This window comes from Malurus melanocephalus, unplaced genomic scaffold, assembly GCF_030028575.1.
Source record: "Malurus melanocephalus ecotype Western Australia unplaced genomic scaffold, MMel_1.1 scaffold_196, whole genome shotgun sequence".
Classification (NCBI taxonomy): domain Eukaryota; kingdom Metazoa; phylum Chordata; class Aves; order Passeriformes; family Maluridae; genus Malurus; species Malurus melanocephalus.
Genome location: NW_026623428.1, coordinates 601,891 through 623,696, shown reverse-complemented (window position 1 = coordinate 623,696; position 21,806 = coordinate 601,891). Strand labels below are relative to the sequence as shown.

The 21,806-nt window shown below is 37.1% G+C and overlaps 1 protein-coding gene across 1 annotated transcript in view; it reads left to right on the top strand.

Annotated features, from left to right (window-relative positions):
• Positions 1-21,806, top strand: part of ERC2 (ELKS/RAB6-interacting/CAST family member 2) — a 369,196-nt gene that overhangs the window by 172,133 nt on the left and 175,257 nt on the right. The window contains exon 12 of the mRNA XM_057373393.1: positions 8,745-8,905. Coding sequence (XP_057229376.1) covers positions 8,745-8,905 — 161 coding nt within the window. The remainder of the gene's footprint in view (positions 1-8,744; positions 8,906-21,806) is intronic.

The following is a 21,806-nucleotide window of genomic DNA, read 5'->3' as shown; positions in this document are numbered from 1 at the left end:
GTGCTCACTGGAGTGATTTTGAAGCCCTTATGTATGCACCAAGAAACTGGAGAAATTAGATATTTGGAAATGGAAATTGGTGGTCTTCCAGGCAATATTGGATCTAAAAGTGTTAAATCCTTTAATAAATAAACCTTGATTCAGGCTGGAATGTCTTGGCTTGATCTTAAAGGTGATATTACGAGGGCCTTCTAGCTGTTGACTAGCCTCAAAGATAATTATCTGCACATTCCAATCTTGTTCTGCCATCAGCACTGTCTGAGGCCCAAATAGAGCAAATGTTATTTCCATTAGAAATATATGATATTTAGACTATCCTCGTTCCTAAACATTTAGAAAATATTTGTATCTGATTGGAAATACAAAGATTAAAATAAATAACTATGTGAAGGGCCTCTTACAGTCCTGTGTGCTTAATTACAGCTATTGGAGGCAGTTTTGTAACTGAAACTGTGTCTTTCCATCAAACACTTGTATTGTTGGGGTTTCTACTTTTGTTGGACTGTAGATGAAAGAATAACCTTTTTTTTTGTTGAACATTTTGGAGGCAGTGTTTCTTACAACACATCAATGYAATCAGAATTTCATTTACTGTAGCAGATACTGGGGCTAATTTGGGGGACTGAGTAGCCCATCTGAGACAGAATATGTTGTCTAACTTTTTGAAATGGATGGAAATGATTTTCTGCCTTAAAAAACTGACACCTTACTTCATACTACATAGCTGTGTATTTAATACATGATAAATCTAAGAATTTTTTAGTTTGTATTCTAAGTTCTACTTGCACAAGTGAAATATAAATTTGATTTCTTTAAGGACTACTGGGTGTAGCAGAAACTTCCGTAACAAAGTTTTTCTGTGGGACAAAAGCCTGCACAAAGTTGAAAAAAGAAAGGAAGCATTAGTTTGTCAATAAGGTTCAAATATGTATGTTTGCAAATGCATTCTGGTATAGTTTTAATGTATCCTCACGTGTGGGATTGTGTGTTCCATGGATACAGACTGTAGGTCTTAAAAAAATCCTCAAGTGCACGACTTGATGTGTCCATAGTCAGCTCCACCCTCTAAAACCAAGCCTGCCTTTGGAGGAGAGTGGTTTAAGAATCATTAAATGCATGTCCCAATGAGACTTTTTATACAGAATATGAGCAGTGGCAAGAGAGTCAGTTTACATGAAAGGTCAAGCAGATCCAAAATAAAGTTCTCATCCCRACCGCTTTAATCCTCCCATCTGTAAGTTTTCTAAGTCCTACCAYTTAGCTTGTGATCTTAATGCCATATATATTTTGCGTCAAAACAGAGTGAATAATATCAGCTTGTAGATCTGCATGTTTTCTGTTTATGTTCCCTTKCATGTTGCCTCATGTGGGAAGAGACTTGAGAGACTCAGAGGGAAATAAAACTTTTAGATGATGAAYAAAAGCCAGGTTATGTTAGTTAAAGATTCTGTGACTACTTTTCCTTTTTTCATCTGGTGAGAAATATTCTCATCAAGCTTAGTCTAATATATTTTGCCTACAAAAATACGTGGCTGTATAAAACTTAGGTTTTTATACAAGGCTTACTTATAATGCCCATACAAGAACGCTTAAAATAGTAAAGTCTTTAGAAAATTCCAGCGCAATTATTATGGTTCAGGCCATGTATATATGTATAATTTCTCAAAATTTTCTTATTATTAGCTTATTATTAATTTATCTATACAGAAAATTTCTTTRTACTGCCTGGAAACAGAAATGAGGCTTCACAAGAGTTTCCTTTGCGATGCARCGTGAAGGCATCGAAGGGCTCTGCTCCTGGCAGTGCTGCTCCCAGAGCAGCTGAGGCTGTGCCATCATCTCCTCTCTGGCTCCCTTTTCACACAATTCTGTTTGCTGAGGCTGTTGTTGGGTTCAGCATCCTGCCCCTCCAGCCCTGCTGTTTCCACCCATGATGGAGGCAGGAGCTGCAATTTGGGGCTGATGCCTGATGAGATTATTCCTGTCTCGCAGGAATGGGGGTAGTTCATCAACAGGAACCCACTGTTTGAGGAGGATTTCTCTTTATTGCTCTGAAAAATCAACATGCTGATTCTGAACTGCCTTTGTGGAGGAATTCCTGTTGACAAATTCTGGGCTGATATTTTTGCTCCATCATGTGATCATTCCTAGCTTATCATGTGTTAATAATGGAGTCCAGTTGTCAGACATTTTATTGTCCCACACAGGGACTGTGGACTGTCCCATGGGCTGCCCTACCTTGGACAGCCCCATAAGCACTTCTGTTCTGTTCCTGTTGACTGTTCTCTTCCTGAATGACCCTCCAAAACAGTTTTTAATTGCTTTATTTTAAATTATTTTATTTATTATTACCATATCAGTGAACCTGTGTTGCTTGTGTTCATTCTCTATCTGAAACAAATCAGCAACTGTTTGTAGTTCTGCTCCATGTGCTCTCCAGTATTTCCCCATGGCTCTGAATCAATTTGGGTCAGGCTGTAGCTATCAATTGCTATACCAAGTATTAAAATTATTATTAAGAGTGATCTGTAACTGGGTGTGCCAGAGTTAAAAGCTGGCTCTTTCATGACAGGCAGACTTGWCTTTTCTGAAAGTTATTGATATAGTTGGTATTGCACTCTATACAAAAGGAGATAATTTTAGATTTTAAAGAGGCATCATGTCCATACCACTGTGACATCTGTACATGTGCCAAGCCAGTAAAATACTAGATAAATGATTTTATATAGCAAAAATGCCACAGAATTAAGTAAACAGGGAAATACTATCTGTATTAAGAGAAGAGCACAGATATGTCTTGCTTGGGCATTCAGTACTCACATGAATGTTTACAGTCACATAACTTTTAAAGATGTCATGATTTTTTTTTTTTTTTGGATGCAGCAGCTGCATTGTCCAGTCAGTTATATGAATCTTTATATGGTTCCCTAGTAATACAATTTATTAGTTTTCATTGCATTGAACCTTGTTAGGAAATTATATTTTCTGAGATTTCTCACATAAAATTATTCAAATTTCACACAACAACATTTCCCCTTTATAAGTCTTCCTTACTATTTCGCAATATGTGAGCACATTTGAGGGTGCAGAAACCTCTCAGCCACACAAACTTCCTGTTGCAGTAAGACTTTACACGTACCGTGTGAATCCCTGCTGCTTTTGAATATATTCTAAGRAAGCATTTCTAACTTTAATAATTTATTGGGATTATGGATTAAAAGCAGTGGGGGAGTACCTTTGTGCAGTGTAACCTAACAAGTGTGCTAAGAATCAGCCTTTGGCAAGAAAACTCCCAGTTTGCCCTCTCTCCCAGCAGCTGACCTGGTGGATGAAATAGTAGATGTGTGTATGATTGTAGGCATGCCTTCTCCAAAGATCAACATTTGTACACACTTTAGTCACCTTTTATACGCAGTGYTATTGACATAGAGCAGGGAGCCCGCTCTGACAGCGCTGGGCTTTAACACCCGCCCAAGGATTGCTCTGCTCTGCTCTCGKGGTTTATCTGAAAGGACTCTGCGCCGAAATCACACTGCCTAATTGTTTTCAGTCCACRAGGGTTCTCTTCCAGATACAATATCCTGTAGGACAATTGAGTGTCTTACTGAAGTCAGGATATGTTCAATAGGGATTTCAATTTACTTTGTTTTTATACTTCTCAAAGATTAGGTCGAGCTGAGTAATTTATCAGTACTTTATATCAAATTTACTTTCACTTGCATGACTATAAAATGSTTTTCATGCTACCTCTGTAATTTGGTTTGGACAGTATCAAACAAGTGTAAGAGCATTGCTAAGGCTACCAGCTGTTTAGAAAGATCACAGACTTGCTCAAACAAAGCTCGATTGAAGGAGAGAAAATGAACAAGATATGTCAGTGAACAAAGTAATTTTCAGACTAAATGCCAAAATTAAAAGATGCTACTTTTTTTTTGTTGTTGTTRTTTTTTGGTAAAAAGCAGACTTGCACAGTTGCTCAGGCGCTTGGTCTTGCTTCCATCACAGAGCATGTCTGGGTGACTCAGTTGAACGGGGCCAAGAGTGAATTAGGCCTTGTCAGCATTAAGTTTGCCTTGGAGACAGAACATTTGTTGACTGATCCTTGCAGTACTTTAAATACTGTATCTTTATTGACATGGTCTGAGGTTTTTATTTTTAAATGTATATGGCATTGAAATATCAGAATGTGACATTATTTGCTTCATCACATATATGACAGTGTTCTGCTATAAATGAAAACTATTTGGGAMAAAACATTCCAGCTGCATCTGTGAGGAGGATTCTGTTCTCTTGCCCATCTTTTTCAGTTTTCCTGAAGGTTACATTCACATTTTGTCCGTGGGTTGTCAGACAGTGCCTTTTAGCTAAAACCAGTTGAGAATACTGTAACTGAGGAGCAGCTATGTTTCACAAGATGAGGTGTTTAAATAGATTACACTATTCCTGGGGCTGCAGGGGAAGCATCATTCTTGTTTGTACTTGAGAATAGCTTTTGTTTTCACCTGTCTAGAACCATGACCCTAGAGCAGAGATGTTACCATTATTTATGTCATAATTTTGTTTGATTGAATTAAAAAATGTAAAAATTTGGTATTGCTTTYAGTTGTTGGTTTGGTTGGGCTCTTTAAACTGATTGTTGCTCTATTTAAATGATTATGACCAATATTTTCCAAAAGGATTTGATAATATTTTTCAGGTGAAATCAGCGTATGAATTGGAAAACCAGATCACAGATAATGAATCCAAGTATTACATTGTTGTGATCCTATATTTTATTCAGTTACTGAGGCTTAGAATACAATGATCAAAGTTCTAATTGCCAGTACCAGGGAAGTTAACCACTTAAATACAGTTCCCAGAACAGTCTTGCAAAATCTTAAATTAACTTAATAAAGCCCACAASATTAGTTATCCTTTCACTTAGAATAGATGTTTATTTTAAGCTGTAGGTATCCACTGAATTCTAGAATAATTCAGCATAGAGACAGACATATGTCTCTGWCATAACACCATGTGTATATAAATTAATGTGACTAATAATTAACATGGTAATCACCAGGTGACAGCCAGCAAGGAAATAAGAAGGAAACTAAAGTATCTTACCCTGACTGTGGTTCCTGCATATGGTTACTTTTCTCTGACAATTTCCAAAGYTGTGAGACACAACATGTGTCTGATTTCTTTGGAGAGGTTCAGGAGCATCATCCTCCATAGCTATACTGGTTTTGTTAGACCTGTTTCCTGGGTTTAGGACCTTCCTGGGAGTCAGAGGTGAGGAATTTGTCTATGGATCACAAATGGGATGGGAAGAGAGTAGAGAGGAGGGTGACAAAGGGTTCATTTCCCTGCCTTGCAAAGCTCAGCATGACACTTTGCTGTGTCTGCTTGCTTTTGTGAAAAGCACCTTTGTGATGAAACTGTTGGGCCAGTTGCACATTGGAGAAATTGCCAGAAACAGGAAGAAACAAGTTATTTACAAACCATAGWGCAGGACAGCATTGGCAATTTTAAAAGCAGTAGGTGCCCATGGCTGGTGCTGGCCCTCCTGTAGGTGTSATTGAAATATTTCATGAGATGAAGTGGTTCCCTGCACGGATCCTGGCACTCACCTTCACTGAAGTGGAGACATAATGCTAATGTGAAAAGCTGAGGTCTCCAGCCTGAGAGTCCAAAGAGCTGGTGAGTGGGTATTTGGTGTCTACGAATTCAGGCTTTTTTCTGTTTTCCCTCATCTCTGTGAATGTGCTTTCTATTTCCTCTTAGTCCAGTGACAGAATAAATTTGTAGGAAAGCCACAAAGAGAAAGTTTTAGGATTATAGTCTTTCCTTTTTTGCAGTCTCATGCTTAATCTTGGGGGAAAACCCCCCAAATATTATTTTTATTCGATTAATCTTCACAGAGCTGGAGATAAGTGAAATTTATATAGTGTGTAACTTGGAGTGGAGAAAAAAAAGGCATTTCCTTAGGAAATGGAAAAGAAAAAACCCTTTGAAAACAACTGGATGGAYTCTTACATGGAATGACTTATTATCAAAATGCATCCAACTATATTGAATGAATGTAATTGTTTGTTAAACTTTTTAAAAAAATGTCATGGTTAATACTTTAATATTAAAGTAGAAGAATCTCTGAGTAAATAGATGGATTTCTTTATTTCCATTTACTGTGTAACATTCATAAATGATCTCTGTGTGCTAACACAAGATTAGGTTTTAAAATAAAGTAGGTATGAGATTTTTGAATAGCTACTGATACTTGAAAAAGCCAGTTAGGGAAATCCAAAACTCTTGTATTTATCACCAATACCGTTGCTAAAATGAAGTGCCAACCCTTTAAAGATAGTAGTACTAACCATACTAACCTTGACTGCTGGAATGTAGCCAGCTCTTCGTCATCCTGCAGAAATATATTATACTTGACCTGAGAAATTGTGCAATTGTCCCTCCCCCTCCTCATTCCCACAAACTGGAACAGTATTATGTTAGCCTGAGTTGTACTGAGCCGAATCCAATCTGGAATTAAGAATGCTCCAGGGCATTTTTAATAAACTGTCATTCATTTGAACTCTAACCTCCTTTAATTTGCAGAATCTGGTAAAGCAGATGTATACTTCAGCCACATTCATTTCTTTTCCTTTTCTTGTTTTGGTGTGAAACGCTGCTGATAGSACTTGGAAAAGTGAAGCTGCAGAACAAATAGAAAGCATTCATTTAAAATAGACTCAAAACTAAGAAACAATTGCAATAGTTTAGTTTGCTGGGTTTCTGCCATTCTGAAATGTAAACTTAATTCTAGTGCAGATTTTAATAAAATCCTCAAAGTGCCGAGGTCAGTTAAGCTTTCTGAAAGTATGAAAAAAAAAAWGGCTTTTATTACAAAATGCAAAGGATAAAATGAGGCCATTGTCTGGCAAAAGGTAAGAAAACCCAGTTAATAACATATTCAGGGCATGGAATACTCCCAAGCTAAGGACTGTGCGTTCAGTGAGGTTCTCACCATAAACTCTTTCAAAACATGTATTCCTATGAATTGAAAACCTGCAGGGTTTGTAGTTAGGAGCAGTTAGACTGAGGGGCAGGACTGGGAAAAGGGGGCTGCTCCCTCCTGGAGCTGGGCAGGGCRGTGATTGCCCAAAACCAGAATTTTTATCTATTCTATATATTGCCTTCATTGGTTAATTTTCCATTGTAACACATCTGTTAAATAATCAATATGGAAAGATGATTGTATGAGCAACTTTAACATTCACTCATTTACATTTGATAGCAGTTGATTTAAAAGAATAAAGAATCAGTTCCTTGTGTGCTTGCTGCCGTTGGATTGGGCTGTAGGTGTTRGGGGGACACTTAACCAGGAAAGCGTGCAGCTATGAGCTTGGGTCGTATTCAACAAATGAAGGAAGAACCAGCTGGCAAATACCATGTTGAAAGTGTAAATGAAAGTAAAACTTTCAAGTTGACACGTGTTAACGATTTGTGGTTTGAAAAAGTTTTCATATTTAAGTTTTTAAAGTTTTTTTTCCGCTCTCTTTTCAACTTTGATCTCTTTTGTCTGGTAATGTAWGAGTATGTTATTAATAGACATTAACAAATCCACAGCTTTGTTTTCCACAAGTCTTTAATTCTCTTAAATGTTTTGAAATGTAAATTATGTGACAAATGTGCTATGGACTTGGGTGAGAATTCAGTCAGTCATCAGGTTGGGTACCAAATTCAGCTGAACATGGAAAAGGAGCACATGATACTAAAAATACAGAAGTGAAACAATTATTCCTTTTTATACTCTCATCTGCCAAACAAATCTGTAAGTGTGGAGTGTCTTGGTGTTTGAAGTCATGGTCTCAAAGCTGGAATCTGTATGAATTAATGACTTTTCAGTTCTGATCCGTACTACAGCTTCCATTAATACATTTTGTCTGGAATTACATAATAGAGTGGAAGCTTAGCAGAAACTAGATGCAGTTTTTAGCAATTTATCCTACGTTCAGTTGACATTTCCCCAAGCTGAGGAAAGAGTGGGATCACCACAACTTTCCTACACTTCATGCTTTAGGGCCTCTCAYTGTGATCAGGGGGAAAATAACTTGGTTGTTGTTAGAGCAGTTATAGACCTTTAAATCAGGATGATAGAATAATTTCGTTAAAAGGGACCACTAAAGGCAGTGCAGGATAACCCCCTACTCAATGCAGGAATWACTTCAAGGTTGGATTGGATTCTCCTGGCTTCATTCAATCAAAATGTAAAAATACTCAGGGACTGGAGAGTTTACAGTTTCCCTGGGCAACCTGTTCTGCACAGGTGTGCATTTTTTATGAAAAATAGCTGGGTTTTCATGAACACTCTTATGTTAAAACATGTATCTATATCTGCATCTGAAATTTCTGACATTACTGCTATGTTGAGTTACCACCACCCTGAATTTAAAATAATACAAATGCTGCAGGAAAATTTTTAAATTGTGTCTGAATATGGCAGTGGCCCAGGTTAAATAGGTTACTGGTGATCTGTGTTAGTTCTGTTTTGTATAAATATTGTTTATTACTAATGGATTCATGGAAACTTTGAGGGGTGCTTTTTTGGCTTTGAAACACCACTGTTGTTACTTTTTAAAACAGTTATGGTAGGAAGAKATTTGAACAGCCATTTACATAAAGTAATTCCTTTAGTGGGATTTTCCCCCCGTATTTATATGTATTTAATATTTTCATGTTGAATATGGGGCTTAAAATGTCCTCTCTCTCAGGTAGAAGAGCTGATGAATGCCCTGGAAAAGACTAGACAAGAATTGGATTCCACCAAAGCTCGTCTTGCCTCGACACAGCAGTCTTTGGCTGAAAAAGAAGCACATCTGGCAAACCTGAGAATAGAGCGAAGGAAACAGCTTGAAGAAATTCTAGAAATGAAGTAAGTACCTTGATTTCTCTAATTTCTAGGGGGGGAAAAAATAGAAAATAACTACTTTGGCCATAGGAGAAGGATTTGATGTGTTTCTTTCTAGGGTGGTGTTTTTTGTTTTTTTTTTGTTTGGTTGGTTTTTTTTAAATTTTTTTTTTTATTTTTCTCTGCATATATTTAAGTTTGAATCTAAGGACTTCTAATAGTTTTAAGATACTTAAACTCCTTTAAAAGCATGGAAATGCAAAATTCTTCATTTTAGAAATATTCAACACTTTTTGAAAGTTGATCTTTGCTACGTGCAAAAATATCTTCTATGAGAAAATGAGAATTGAAAGTCCCATCTCTCAGTAGGAATGCAGTGCTGGAATCTCTGCTAGTGTCACATTCAGGGAAAGGGAGTTACTAACTTTCTCTTAATGGTGCAAACTTTATTGCTTTGAATTGGTTAAAAMCAGCCCCAAACTAACAAAAAYCCATTTGCATACACTTTATCACAGYATAAATGTGTTCAGAATGAAAAAAGAGAGACATCTGAAGACAGAATAATGATTATTTTCTGTTGTAATATTATACTAAACAAATGTGTCTTACCACTGACATTTTAAGATATTAATTGGAAGCATTGACCATAATTTCTATTTATCATTTATTAAAAAAAAATCAGTATTGAGTGATTACAGTTTTTGGCTGCTGGTTTCAGTAAAATAGGCATGAAGTGTGTGTTTAAGAGTATTCATGATGATTTCCTATGCTTATATAATGTTCAAGTTCCAACCATAACTCTGCATTCTGGGCCCATCTGGCTGTCATTGTCAAGATCCATCTTAATTTCCTGGCCACAATCAGTTGTCAGTTTTAGATAACTTCTTCAACTGTCATTTCTTGTTCCCATATACATTCAGTTATTTATGGAAGCTTAGAATAAAAATGGATAACAGCTTAATCTTGTTAATATCTGGTTGGTCTTTTTGAACTGGAAGCTAGATAAGTGCGCATTAAAAAAAAGGTAATTTGGTAAAATCAACTTAACTAGATGCCAGTTTTTGAAAAAAATGTTTATTTTAAAGAGTCTGAAAGTATAAGTTTAAGAAGGAGTTGCATTTTCATGTTACTTTGTGATCTGTGATTTTTTTTTTCAAAATGTCTCTTAAAATATTGCTATATTAGTTCTGGAGGAAATATTTTTGTTATGGTCATATTATTTTAGCAGTGCACACATAATTCATACTGACRTTAATGGAAGTTATGCATACATGCTAACAGTAAAATGCAGCATGTGTTCAAATCCATCATTTTGCCTAATTGTCTTATTGCTTTGTGCWTTTTCTATCTCTGAACATAGAAAAAAAATGCACTTTTTATTTTTTAATAAGTGATGCTTTTAAAAAATCTATATTGCCTGGTGTGACAAAAGGCATATTAATGCTTTTTAAAGAAAATTATTTATCATCCATAGAAATATTTCAGTTGGCCTGAACTTTAAATTTGGTATTTGGAAATCTATCCTAAGACTACTTTTTCCAGACATTGTTTTTGTTTTGTGAGAGTGCGCAAGTAGGAGCACAACCTCCTGAGAACTTCACAAGGCTTGCCTAGAAAAGCTTATTCATTTTGTAATGTGAAGAGCTTGAGGGCAGGAGAAGTTTCAGCGCTGTGATGTGGTGGGGGTTTGTCAGATGTTTCAGAAATGCCATATTTGTGGAGCATACTTTCATGACCACAATGCTTTCATACAGATCTCCTTTCCTGTGTGGTGGTTCCTTCCAAAACTCATAAACCTGCTTGTAACAAAATTAGGTAGCTGTATGGCTAGATAAATGAGTATTTATATAATATTAAAATTACCTTATATATATATGTATGGGAAATAAATGCCTGCCCTCATGGAAAGTGGGTTTTACTCTGTGGGACAGATCATCTTTTCAGAAATGGTCAAAATTATTTTCCCTTTGGAAGATATAAAGTTTGACCTGGAGAGCCAAAAGTCATAAAAGAAAGTCTAATGGCATGTGGGGGAAAAGATATAAAAATGATTGTCACTCTTTTTGTTAGTTCAGGTTTTAAATTATAYGCATTTTATCTCAACTGCAACCTCCAAAGTTGAAAACAAAAAACTGTAATGCTAAAGCCTCCCCAAACACTTTGTTATCAAACTTTGGTGTTTTCTTGGTTGAAAATCTCTAAGTTAACTTTCTGGGATTTAGACTCTATTTATTGTTTAAATACAAGGTTCGAAAATATTTCATCGTGTTTTTGCATTAATTTGATGATTTTTTAGTGACCTAGTTACATGTGACAAACATTGCCCTTTGTGAGTGGCCATGTGATGAWTCCCCCAAAAGWCTGAACTTCATGTTTTGACCTGWACATCTGACAAGTCTTAATTTTCAAGATTCAGTTGTTAATTACTGAGTGTTTCCTCTGTTAACTCRGCACACTCACTGCTCTGAAGCTTTCAGAGTATCCCGAATGAAATTCTTGCCAAGAGTGTGAAAGGCAATTTCCTTGCCTTTAATAGAGTTCATGCCATCACCTGTGGGTATTGCTAAATCAGTTTCATTGGAAGTGACTTTGCCCTGAAATTCTCTACAAATTTCCAGAAGAAAATATATTTTCCCTTATGTGGAATAAATCAGATGATTAGTAATGAAGCATTAACATCTCCTAATAAAACCCCAGCTACTAKTTATTTTATTCAGTAAGAAAAATAGAACACTGCTGTGCTGTCCAAAAAAATATATTTAAAATTAGATTTTTCAGTAAATTTTCTTACAGTGGCAGGATAAAATTAAACATCCTTTGTTTAAGTATGTTTATTTTTTCACTGAAAATAACAAATGAGTATTGCTTATTTCATTTTTTTTTTCAGTAGGCTTATCTGTTTAATGGCACCTGTGTCTAGTCAGGGATGAAATATTTGTGGGAAGAAGGGGATAAACTGKTTTTTCCACCAAGCATTCGGTCCCAGCTGCTGCCACTCTGTGCAGAACACACAGTGCCCTTTACCAGGGGCTGTGCCAGGCAAGGACAGGGCACTGATGCCAGCCTTGGGTGCAAGACCATGGTTTGGAGCTGCTTGGTTGGACAAACTGATCATGAGCAGCTCCACGGGGTGAGGAGGGAACCTGTCCTGTTGGGAGGAGCGTGTGCCTTGTCCCCTTGTCTGTGTCCCCTCCTGCCATGCAGGAGCTTCAGGCATGGAAAGGCAAACTAATGACTTCAGTGGACTTTGGAGGATATTTCAGAAGGTCTTTGAATGGATTCTGGAAGTCAGGGGTCACAGCCTGAGGGAAAGACTGTGTAAAATTTAAAATGAAAGAGTCAGGATCTGTACGGAAGTCAAAACGCTTTATGAAGTACTGGTGGCAGAAGTATAAGAAAGTTTGCTGTTCATCTGGTTTTCTGCAGACATCCCCCCTTTTTCCATCTATAAATTTTACTGGAGTAGAAGTKGGGGATTTCACATCTGTGTAGCAGCTCAGCAGGAGYKGCAGCTCTGMCGAGGGCTCTTGGATGTCCGGAGARTCYATCTAGATGTGTTTCCAGCACCTGGACAAATCAGCTCATGTCCCTGCCTTACATTCTTCTATTACTATTTCCATCCATCACCATCAGAAAGTGACACTTGGGGAGGGAGCTCAACATGTTTTCTTTAATTTATGTCCTAATTGCTCCACCCTGAGAGGTTCTGACACTCACAGAACAGTGGTTTCTTCCTCATTGCTGTGAGCACAGAAATGGTGAAAAGGGCTTCTGAAATCTCTGTGTGAGTAGTAAATCCAGTGCATCTGGAATGTTTCAGAGCAATTATGTGTGCAGTTCACCTGTTCAGGGCAAGCACAGGCCGGAGGCATGACACTCACTGACAGGAAAATCCCTGACGAAATTGCAGGGACTCTTACTTGCATGTAGTCATGAAGTTAATTTCCTTTTTTTTTTTTTTGTTGGGTTCTTCCGTACAGAAAGATGAGGAAAGCAATTATAGCAAGGTAGGRGAAACTGGCAAGGTGATTTAAGGTTGGAACTTCTCTTTGGAATGTGTGGAACTCACTCCTTAAAACCACTTAAAAGGATGGTTTCCCCACAGACCTGCCTGCTTTCTGTGTTCCAGCCAGTCGGAGCTTTGCCCTGCACCTATCTTTTCCAAAAAGAAAAGTGGGAAGGGAGATAATTGGTTCTTTTGCTTACACTGGAACCTGAGGTGTTTCMCTAAAAGGTGGGGGCAAAGTTGCTTAGTTTATGCTCCTTTTTAAATGCTAATATATTCTAAAATCAGCCAGCWCCTACCCTGGGAATAGTTCTAGGCTAAATGAGCAGCAGTGGATACATGACATTAAAGGAGTCTCTTTGAAGTTTAAGCAAACACACCRGGGTCAGATTTCTTATATTGTTAAKAAAGTATTATCTTGAAAGAGGGATATTTTTTAATTTTTTCTGAATTTTTCCAGCTGTATTTCAGCCTATATTTGGAGAAAGATACTCTTGATAATTTCTTTAATGTGAGCTCTTTAACATATCTATACTCCATAGGTTAGATAACAGAACAGTGTATAAATAGCTGTGAAGAAAAAAATAAATTCAGAAAAAAGCTTACTATTTTTTTGTAATTTTATTAGAAAGATTATTTTGACTTGTTTCAACTGTGGTAATGTGTATTATAAACATGTTCAGATATCGAGCTGATTGTCTCAAGGATTGTACCATTTCAAATGCAGAACACTGGACTGTTTTCTGGTAACCTGTGGACTGCTTSAGTTTAATTGTAGGATTCATGCTGAGAGTGTAGAGAGTCATATCCCAAGTTAAATACAAACAAAACAGCAGGATGTTGATACAACTGTGACTTCCATAGGAAGTAGTTAGAATGGTAATGTGGTCTCCTGACTTGGGTGGAAAGTCTCTTGTGACTGTTTTTGCCCCACAGACCTGTAACACAGCATGCCTTGACTAACATTTTTGACACCAACTTGCAAACACCATAAAGATTAGAGAAGGCCAAATGAAGGCTTTGTTCTCTGGAACAGAAGCTGTCTTGACGAAAATGAAAAGATGTTTTTCTTTTGTAAACAACCAAGGGGCACCAGGCAATAAARTGTTTCTGTCTGTGAGAATAGAATGAGTGAGCTGTTTACTTGTCAAAGTGCTTCTCTTTAAGATATGACTGTCACTGAGTTCCTGCTTATTTGAGTGTMTTGTATGTTCAGACTAAAGAATAGTATACTTTGATTTTATTCTGTGAATTAAAAATATTTGAAATTTCATCAGCWTGGGAAGCAAATGTGCCATTTCTTTCCTTCCTTTTGTTCTTGTTAAGGTCATAATTTACTACCAAAATAGGATGTCACCTGCTATTGAAGGTTAGTAAGATCAATTTAGGATTTATTCAAACTGTGCCATGAGAGACTGTGTTTTGGCTACTTTTACAACAATAYCCAATTAAAGGAATTTGGATCTTGTCCCCTGTAGGCAGTGGGAGAGTGCAGTAACAGCCTTTTCAGTGTTTCTCTCCCAGGGAGAGAATGGRAGGGCAGCAGTGCTTATGTGACAGAGGCATTGTTTGTGGGCACACCATGGGGAGTTCAAACATATTTCAGTCAATGCATATCATGGTTATAATAATTAAGCATACTTTTCTCAGCTAGAAAATGACTCTGGTTTGTTTTCTACATTTCAGAAGTGTTTTGTATCTAGTTGTACGAGAGATCTTTCAGGYTCCTTTGATCCATGTGATTTGAGGCACCTGCCAGGCAGAAAGAGRATTTGATAGTAATTCCCCCTTCTATCCTAGGAGTGCACTTTGTTTTTCTGTTTCGTTGCCATTGTTCTTTACCCATTTTGGTACCTTGACTCAGCAGAAAAAGAAGTCCAGCAAACATTTCATGTTGGAAATTCTACTATATTTTTCAGGGATTTAGTGCTTTCCCCAGCATGTGAATGGCAGAGAGATCAAGGGGATGCTGCAGCTGCTTTATGAGGGACACTTAAAAGACTTCTGGCTCYGGGGGAGGGTGGGGCAGGGGGAGGATATGTTTGAAGAATGAGAAAGGAAGGCATAAACTCAGTGTAGAGCTGATGTTTGCCGGATCTCCCAGCATGAGGAGCATCAGGGGTTGCTGAAGTTAATTGGTGATTGATTTGAAGGAGAGAAGTGATGCTTTATGGAATGGTTGCTTGGTGACTTTCTGGAACTGGCTTCCACAGAAGCATCAACTGATTCAAAAAGGGACAAGACAAATTCATGACAAGGGGTGGCTGTTAATGGACTTCTTTATAACTCTTTGGCTGTTGTTCTTGACCTGTGCCCCTAAAATGTATTTTCTACCTGAAGWGTTAGCTCATTCCTCATACATTGCTCACTTTCACTAAAACACACATAGTGATGATTTCTGCCSCCTTTTTGTTTTAAATTTTTTTTCAAAGAACCAGTTATATTAAGTCAACTAATACAATATGGAAAAACCAATGCCTTTTCATCTTCTGTTGCCCTATAGTGTACAAGGGGATTTACAAGAGGATGTAAGTGACAAAATGATTGGTTTGAAGTGCAGGTTATAAGTGAGATATGACAGCTACATGACATCCTCTAGTGATTGAATCACTTTGAAGACAGGCAGGATTAGCAGTGTTTCAGGTTTACAGGTGTTTCAAACTGCTTGAAGGATGTGGAGGTGCAGAGTATTCTAGTCTTTTCTAATGTGAATGGAAATTTGAAGAAACAATTGCAGTTGAAAATCATTACCTTTGCTTCTACCATTCTTTCCCTTTTTTATTTTTTAAAATTKATCTCTTTAAATTAAWTTTTTTTTTTTGKTTTTTAYACATAAATATATTAGGGGTTAAAATTTTCAAAAGGAAGCTTGTTATTTTTRTCTGAACTTAACTTACTGAGAAATTTAGCAATCAAGTTTTAGATAAAGAAGAAGTGAATATGCTAGCTACTAAATTTTTAACACTTTCTGTCTGGTTTCTGTTACAACCTCTTTATTTGGAATGCTGGAAAATACAAGGAATAAAAAAAAAACTTAATGAACAGAATAATACTATAGGAAAAGATTGTAGTCTGTAATTARTGATCTTGACAAAGCTGTATATACTTTGTTTTAAACCTACCTGAAAAATGCTTTYATTAGTTAAAAAAGTAATTATGATAAAAGTTATTAAATAGGAGGGCATTTGTTTTGAAGTTCAGCCAGCATGGGATACATAATACACTCAAAAGAGCAAATGGTTCAGAAGTCAGAAACGGAGGAGTAGGAGGCTGAAAGTAAAAAAAAAAAAAAGAAAGGAAAAAGTTAGGCTTCTGTTTTGTGGATTTTTTTTTRAAGCTGACTGAATTACACCCTTGTCTACTGAAACCCTCTTAGTGTAATTCCCATTGGCCTCCGTGACACCCAGGGCAGTGCTGATCAACTGCAGGCTCCCATGTTCCTATAACCTCAGCCAGCTCAATATGATTCTAGCAGATGTTTCTGCATTTGWAACCTCTAAATATGATGGGTCAGGGTTTGTTGGGCTTTTTCCCCTTTTTCAGTGGCAAATCTTGCATACTTGAGACCCAGGCCATGCAATTCAATGATAGGAATTATGAGCTGAGCGTCTCCCCAGTGAGATAATGCTGAACTGAAAGTCAACTCAGATCTTTGAAGATGGAGAACCAAAGAAATTTAAAAGGTTTGGTTCATTTAAACTAAACTGGTGTGTTATTCTTTAATATTGTATAAAAATACAGAATATAAAATGTGCTTAGAAATGTGTGTTTTCTGCTAGAAGGAAAAGGTCTTATAAAGTCAGGAGAGAACAGAGTAATAAACAATCAAACAGGAACGGTTTTTTCAGTGGCAGAAGGGAAAGGTGTGGGTAGCTTTCTCTGCTTTCCCATTACTCCTTAGGTGCTGTGAGGTAARGCTTGTGCTGCTGTGTTCTTCCTGTGCCTCCATACTCCTCCCTGTGCCCCCAGCAAAACCAGTGCTTCTCTCTGCTGTGGAAAAGCACATCTAAATTCCCATTCTTTGGTTCCCTCTGGCTGGGTTCTCTCAGGTGTGATGAGGTGCAGTTGTGCTCCAAGTTCTGTGCCCTCGTGCCCACAAGGGTTCATGGATGGTTCAYTTGTGCTTTGTGGGGTGTGAGCTCCCAGGGCAGCCCTTCTGCCTGCAAGGACACAAGTGACATTTACTGTCATCTAACTGATAAAACTGATCCTCCTAGAGGTCTGTACTTTTACAGTGACATTAGTGTAAAAGTTTGGTTTTTGAAGCAGGAGACACAGTTTGGTGATGTTTGTGCCCTCCATTGAGCTGTGACCCTGACAAGATCGATCCATCCCCTTTATTAATGCACTGCCAGGTATCGTGGGCTCCCATCCTTTGTTGGCCATCCATTGTATAATAAACATGATAATAATGAAAATAGGCATGATATTATCATTGTCAATGCTGTCTAAACAATGTAAATGTGGAAACATTGTAGCAAAAAGAATTTTTCAAGTACTGTTGGTAAAATATGACTTAGCACACAAAAATGGGTTAAAGCACTGCCTTCTTAAGGAACAGCACCTCTCCTTTCAGTGCTATGTTGCTGTTTAGCACAGGCAAACAGATGATGGATTATGTGATGACAGTAGAAATGAGGATGAGCTCATCTCAATTTTCTCTGATTGTGAACAAARTTGGCTAAGTCCACACTGTTGTGCAGTGTACCAAGGTATTTTAGCAGAGAAAACYTTCATTTAATAACTTAGAATACGTAAGTCTGTGCTAAGTCCTATAGTCAAGCTGTTTTGTTCAGCATAAACATCACCTTAAAAGGATACCCTGGTATCCTTGCTTCCTTAGGGTGAAGTGGCTACAACTGAATAGATAAACTTTTCAAGGTGAAATGAAAGCTTGGTARCAAACTTATGCAGAATATCTTAAGCAAAAGATTTTTTTAGTTATTGGTAAATGGAAGCATTACTTTTGTGGAGCAGCTTGTGTAATTTTAGCAGGAAGACTGCTTGATGTGTTGCATTTTAGTATTAAAAGTTTATTGGGGGAAGTAAGTGAAAGGTTTGATACATTTTTTCCCTCATATTTAATMATGATTTTCTCAAAACCCATCCARTTTCAGTTTTGTAAATGGCGAGATACTAAGGGGGAAATTGTGATTTATTGGCTTAGATTAGAAATGTAAAATACTTTTTTGTGGTTAAACACTTCCCAGTTTCTAACCACTCCTGCCTCAAACATGTAGTTTATCATGGTTGCATTCAACTCTGACCAAAATTAGGCCACACAGGGCTCTGATCATCACCATATTGCTAAAATCATTCTAGTTATGATGGATTATTCTTCTCTGCTTCTCAACAAACTTCTTGCATTGTTTGAAAACCAGSTTCCATGATTCTCATCTTTTAGATGGGAGGGGGCAAATGTAGATTGATCTAACAGAGACAGTCATTAAATGTGCTACTTTGTTCTTTTGGTTTCCAATAGGTACTGAGTAGAAAATGTCGAAGGAAGGGTTTATTTTGTGAGGGGACTTTGTGATAGTTCTGTTCACCTGTCTGCATGTCATGGCCAGCTGTGTCCCTGAGGCTGGTGAGGAATGAGTGGTGCAGTTGACAGGGAGAACTTTTAAGCTAAAAGGAACTTTTACCCCCACTCTCAAAGCTCCAAAATACAGAATTCCCTCATATCTATTTAGGGGATTTACTGAGTTTGATAACTTGTGAATATTTTTCATGAGCTGGGCAACTTCATCCAGCTCTTGCGTGACTACTGTGAGAAGTCTTCTGTGTGGTCAGTAAACAAAAGTTTAGCAATTGATGTGTGTGAGGTTTTGAGCAGGAGCTGGTGTTGGGACAAGTGTGGAATTCAGTGGCAAAAAGCAGAGATCATTACAGAACACCTCGAGRACAGAAGCTCAAGAGCAGGGTGGGTCATCATCTCCCATCCAGCAACCTGATACCCTCACAGCAGAGTGGAAATTGCCCTGACATTCGTGAGCTTAAAAAAAACTTTACAGSTAATGAAAAATGTTTGAACTTGCAGCAGGCATGAAACAAACCTCTTTCCAGTTTTGTTTTGGGTGCCCATTACCTTCCTTGCCCACCTGGATTATTTTGTCAACAACTGAAAGAAAACTGATGAAATGAAACCGGAATCCTTTCTGATTCTTGTGGCTGTGATCCCACCCAGGTACCCACTGCTGCTTACCCCTGCCTTAGAAAAGTACTACAAGGATCCAATCAGGGAGGAAATTTACCTTCAGGATTTTCACAATTGTATTCAGAAATAAAATTTTTAATTTGTTCTCTCAGAATAATCTCCCTTCAGCACTTCAMTACTGTGATGTTTTGTTTAGTCTAATGTAGGTTTTTGGTAGTATCTAGTCWAAAAATGTATCTAATTAACAGATGAGTTTAGGAAATCCCTCCTGTAATTTGGCAGCTAAATGAGTAGGGGATATCAGTGTCTGACAGGCAAGTTCCACTTAAGGCTAATGTAACTATTACCTCATTAGTGCAACTTTCCACTCCTCAAATAAAACTTTATTGAATTTAAAATATATACTTGACGAAGGACTAGCTGAACTTACGCGATATTGGCTTTGTGAAATTATGCTGCCTTTATTGATGCTGACTAGCTTTATAAATRTTTATCTTAATTATGTTTTATTGTGATTAAAAAAGATTGCAGATACTCTGCCATTTTTGTAAAGTGAGCTGTTGGAGGTTTTTTTGTTGGAGAGGGGGGCAGGGTATAGAGAATAGTCCAGCTCCAGAGAGGAGGCCCCTCRCAGGCCATATGAATCCACTTACATGTAAATTGCTTGTCTATATGAATTAAGGTGAAGGTTATGAAAGAACTGCATTTCTGTGTTTATTGTAGGATTTTTGACAGTCTCTTTCCTCTTTCAAGTAAATTTGGCTTAAGTCCACAGTCAGTACAGTTTTAAGTAAACTCCTCTTTTGTTACATTAACAAGGTTATAACATCACTGAGGCAGATTTCCAGCTGCATGAATTGGGGCCTGAGCATGCAGACTGAGGGGATAATTAAAACCTTAGGGTGGGTGAGTTAAACTACCAGCTAAAATTGGATAAAAGGCTAATTGTCCATAGCAACGTAGTGCATGTTTCTAAATACCTGTGAAATAAAGATAAATATTCGTTGTCTTTTATTTCCATTTTGAATGCTCAGATTCAGATAATATTTTAGGGCATAACAAAAATCAAGAGAAAAGAAATAAAAAGCCAAAGATTTATTTCCCAGATATTGATTTATTTCAGTTATTAATTGAAAAACAGAATACTTTTGAAGACTTCAGTGATTTTCTGACTTCTTTACAATTCAGGAAGCATTTTTTGTGTAGGAAGTATGCGCCTCACTGTGATACAGAATATCAGAATGCATTGGTCGGTGCTTTGTCAAAATTTGTCATATCTCTTTTTCCTTCCTCCTTTTTTTCATTATTGAGAGTGGAGTTACATACCTTTGGTGACCTTCAAGAAGATGACATAGAGTCAGGCAAGATGATACATTACCACAGAGTTAAAAAAACAAAATGGGTTGTAATGGCAGCTTATACTGAACTAAATGAATTGTGAAGGCCCATTTGTTATTCATTAGGAGAAGCAGAGCAGATACTGTTCTGCCTTCATAGGGAGCCTTTAAACTTAAGGTCATTTTACAGCAGTACCCTTGTGGCACGGACAGCATTTRATACATTTTTAACAGCTTTTACATTTCCATGGTTTGCAGCAGTGCTTGTTGAATCATTTCTCTAATGAAGGTGTTTTAAAGTAGTTTAGAGTTACTTTGGGGGAAAAAACAGAAAAAAAAGGGAATAATTGGGTTGATGAAGTGACATTATATACTAAAGAGCAAAGCAGGCAGAACATTTTGCTGTAATGTGTGCTGATTCCTCCTGCTACAGAAGTACATCCCTGGGGAACTGTGCTTTTTGTTGTTGATTTTGTGTGGGGARGGCTGTTTTTTAAAACTAAGTAGGATTGAAGTTGCTTTTTTCACAGTGGTCATTCCTTTGGGGAAGGAAGGTCTGAGGATAGAAATTTGGGCATTTTTTTTTATTTCKGAGTCACTCAGGAGTCTGATGGAGAACATTCAACATTTTGGCTTTTTTTTGGGCAGTAATATCTATAATAACCATTKATTTGGGCATCTAAGGAATCCATCGTAAAATGAACATGGAGTGGAGGGTAGAATTTTACTGATCAAAATGAATATTGATTATTTTATTGCCTCTCAGATGGTTCAGTGATGCTGTGGAAAGTCAAAGCAGAAAAGTAGGTACCCATATGAAACACTCTGAGAATAATTTTTTCAAAAGTGATGAACAATTCGAAAATTTTATTAACTTAAAGAATGATTTGTAACTCTAAAGAAAGTTTTAATAACCCAAGCTAAAGGAAGTAATAATTTYACAAGCTCCCGTTTTATTTTAGGTGACAGCCTTTATATTTACTACCATCACATTATGCTGTGGATTTAGCTGTCAAAAGGCAAATTACAGTGACTTTGTTTTTGTTTGAAGTTTTAGAACCCAAACAATGCACTGAGTTTCAAGAATTGTTTGCAAATAAAGTTAATTAAGAAAAAGCTAATTTAAATGTATGATGKTAATTCTTCCTGCAGCCAGTCCATCCTTTATTTTCTTATTCAGCAGATTAGCAGCATTCGTTCTTTGGTTCATGGCAGATGGCTTTCACTGCAGTTTTTAATTGATCTTACTGTTTTGTGAGGATAAATTCTGGCAAAGTACATGTGGATCACAATCAGCATGAGGAAGACAAATTACTTACTCTTTTAGAACAAAACTGGGTTTTTTTCTGAGATTTTGAACAATATGTATTTTAGCATGGAAAGGCTATCCATCTTTAGAAAATAGCGAGCTTTAAATGACATTAT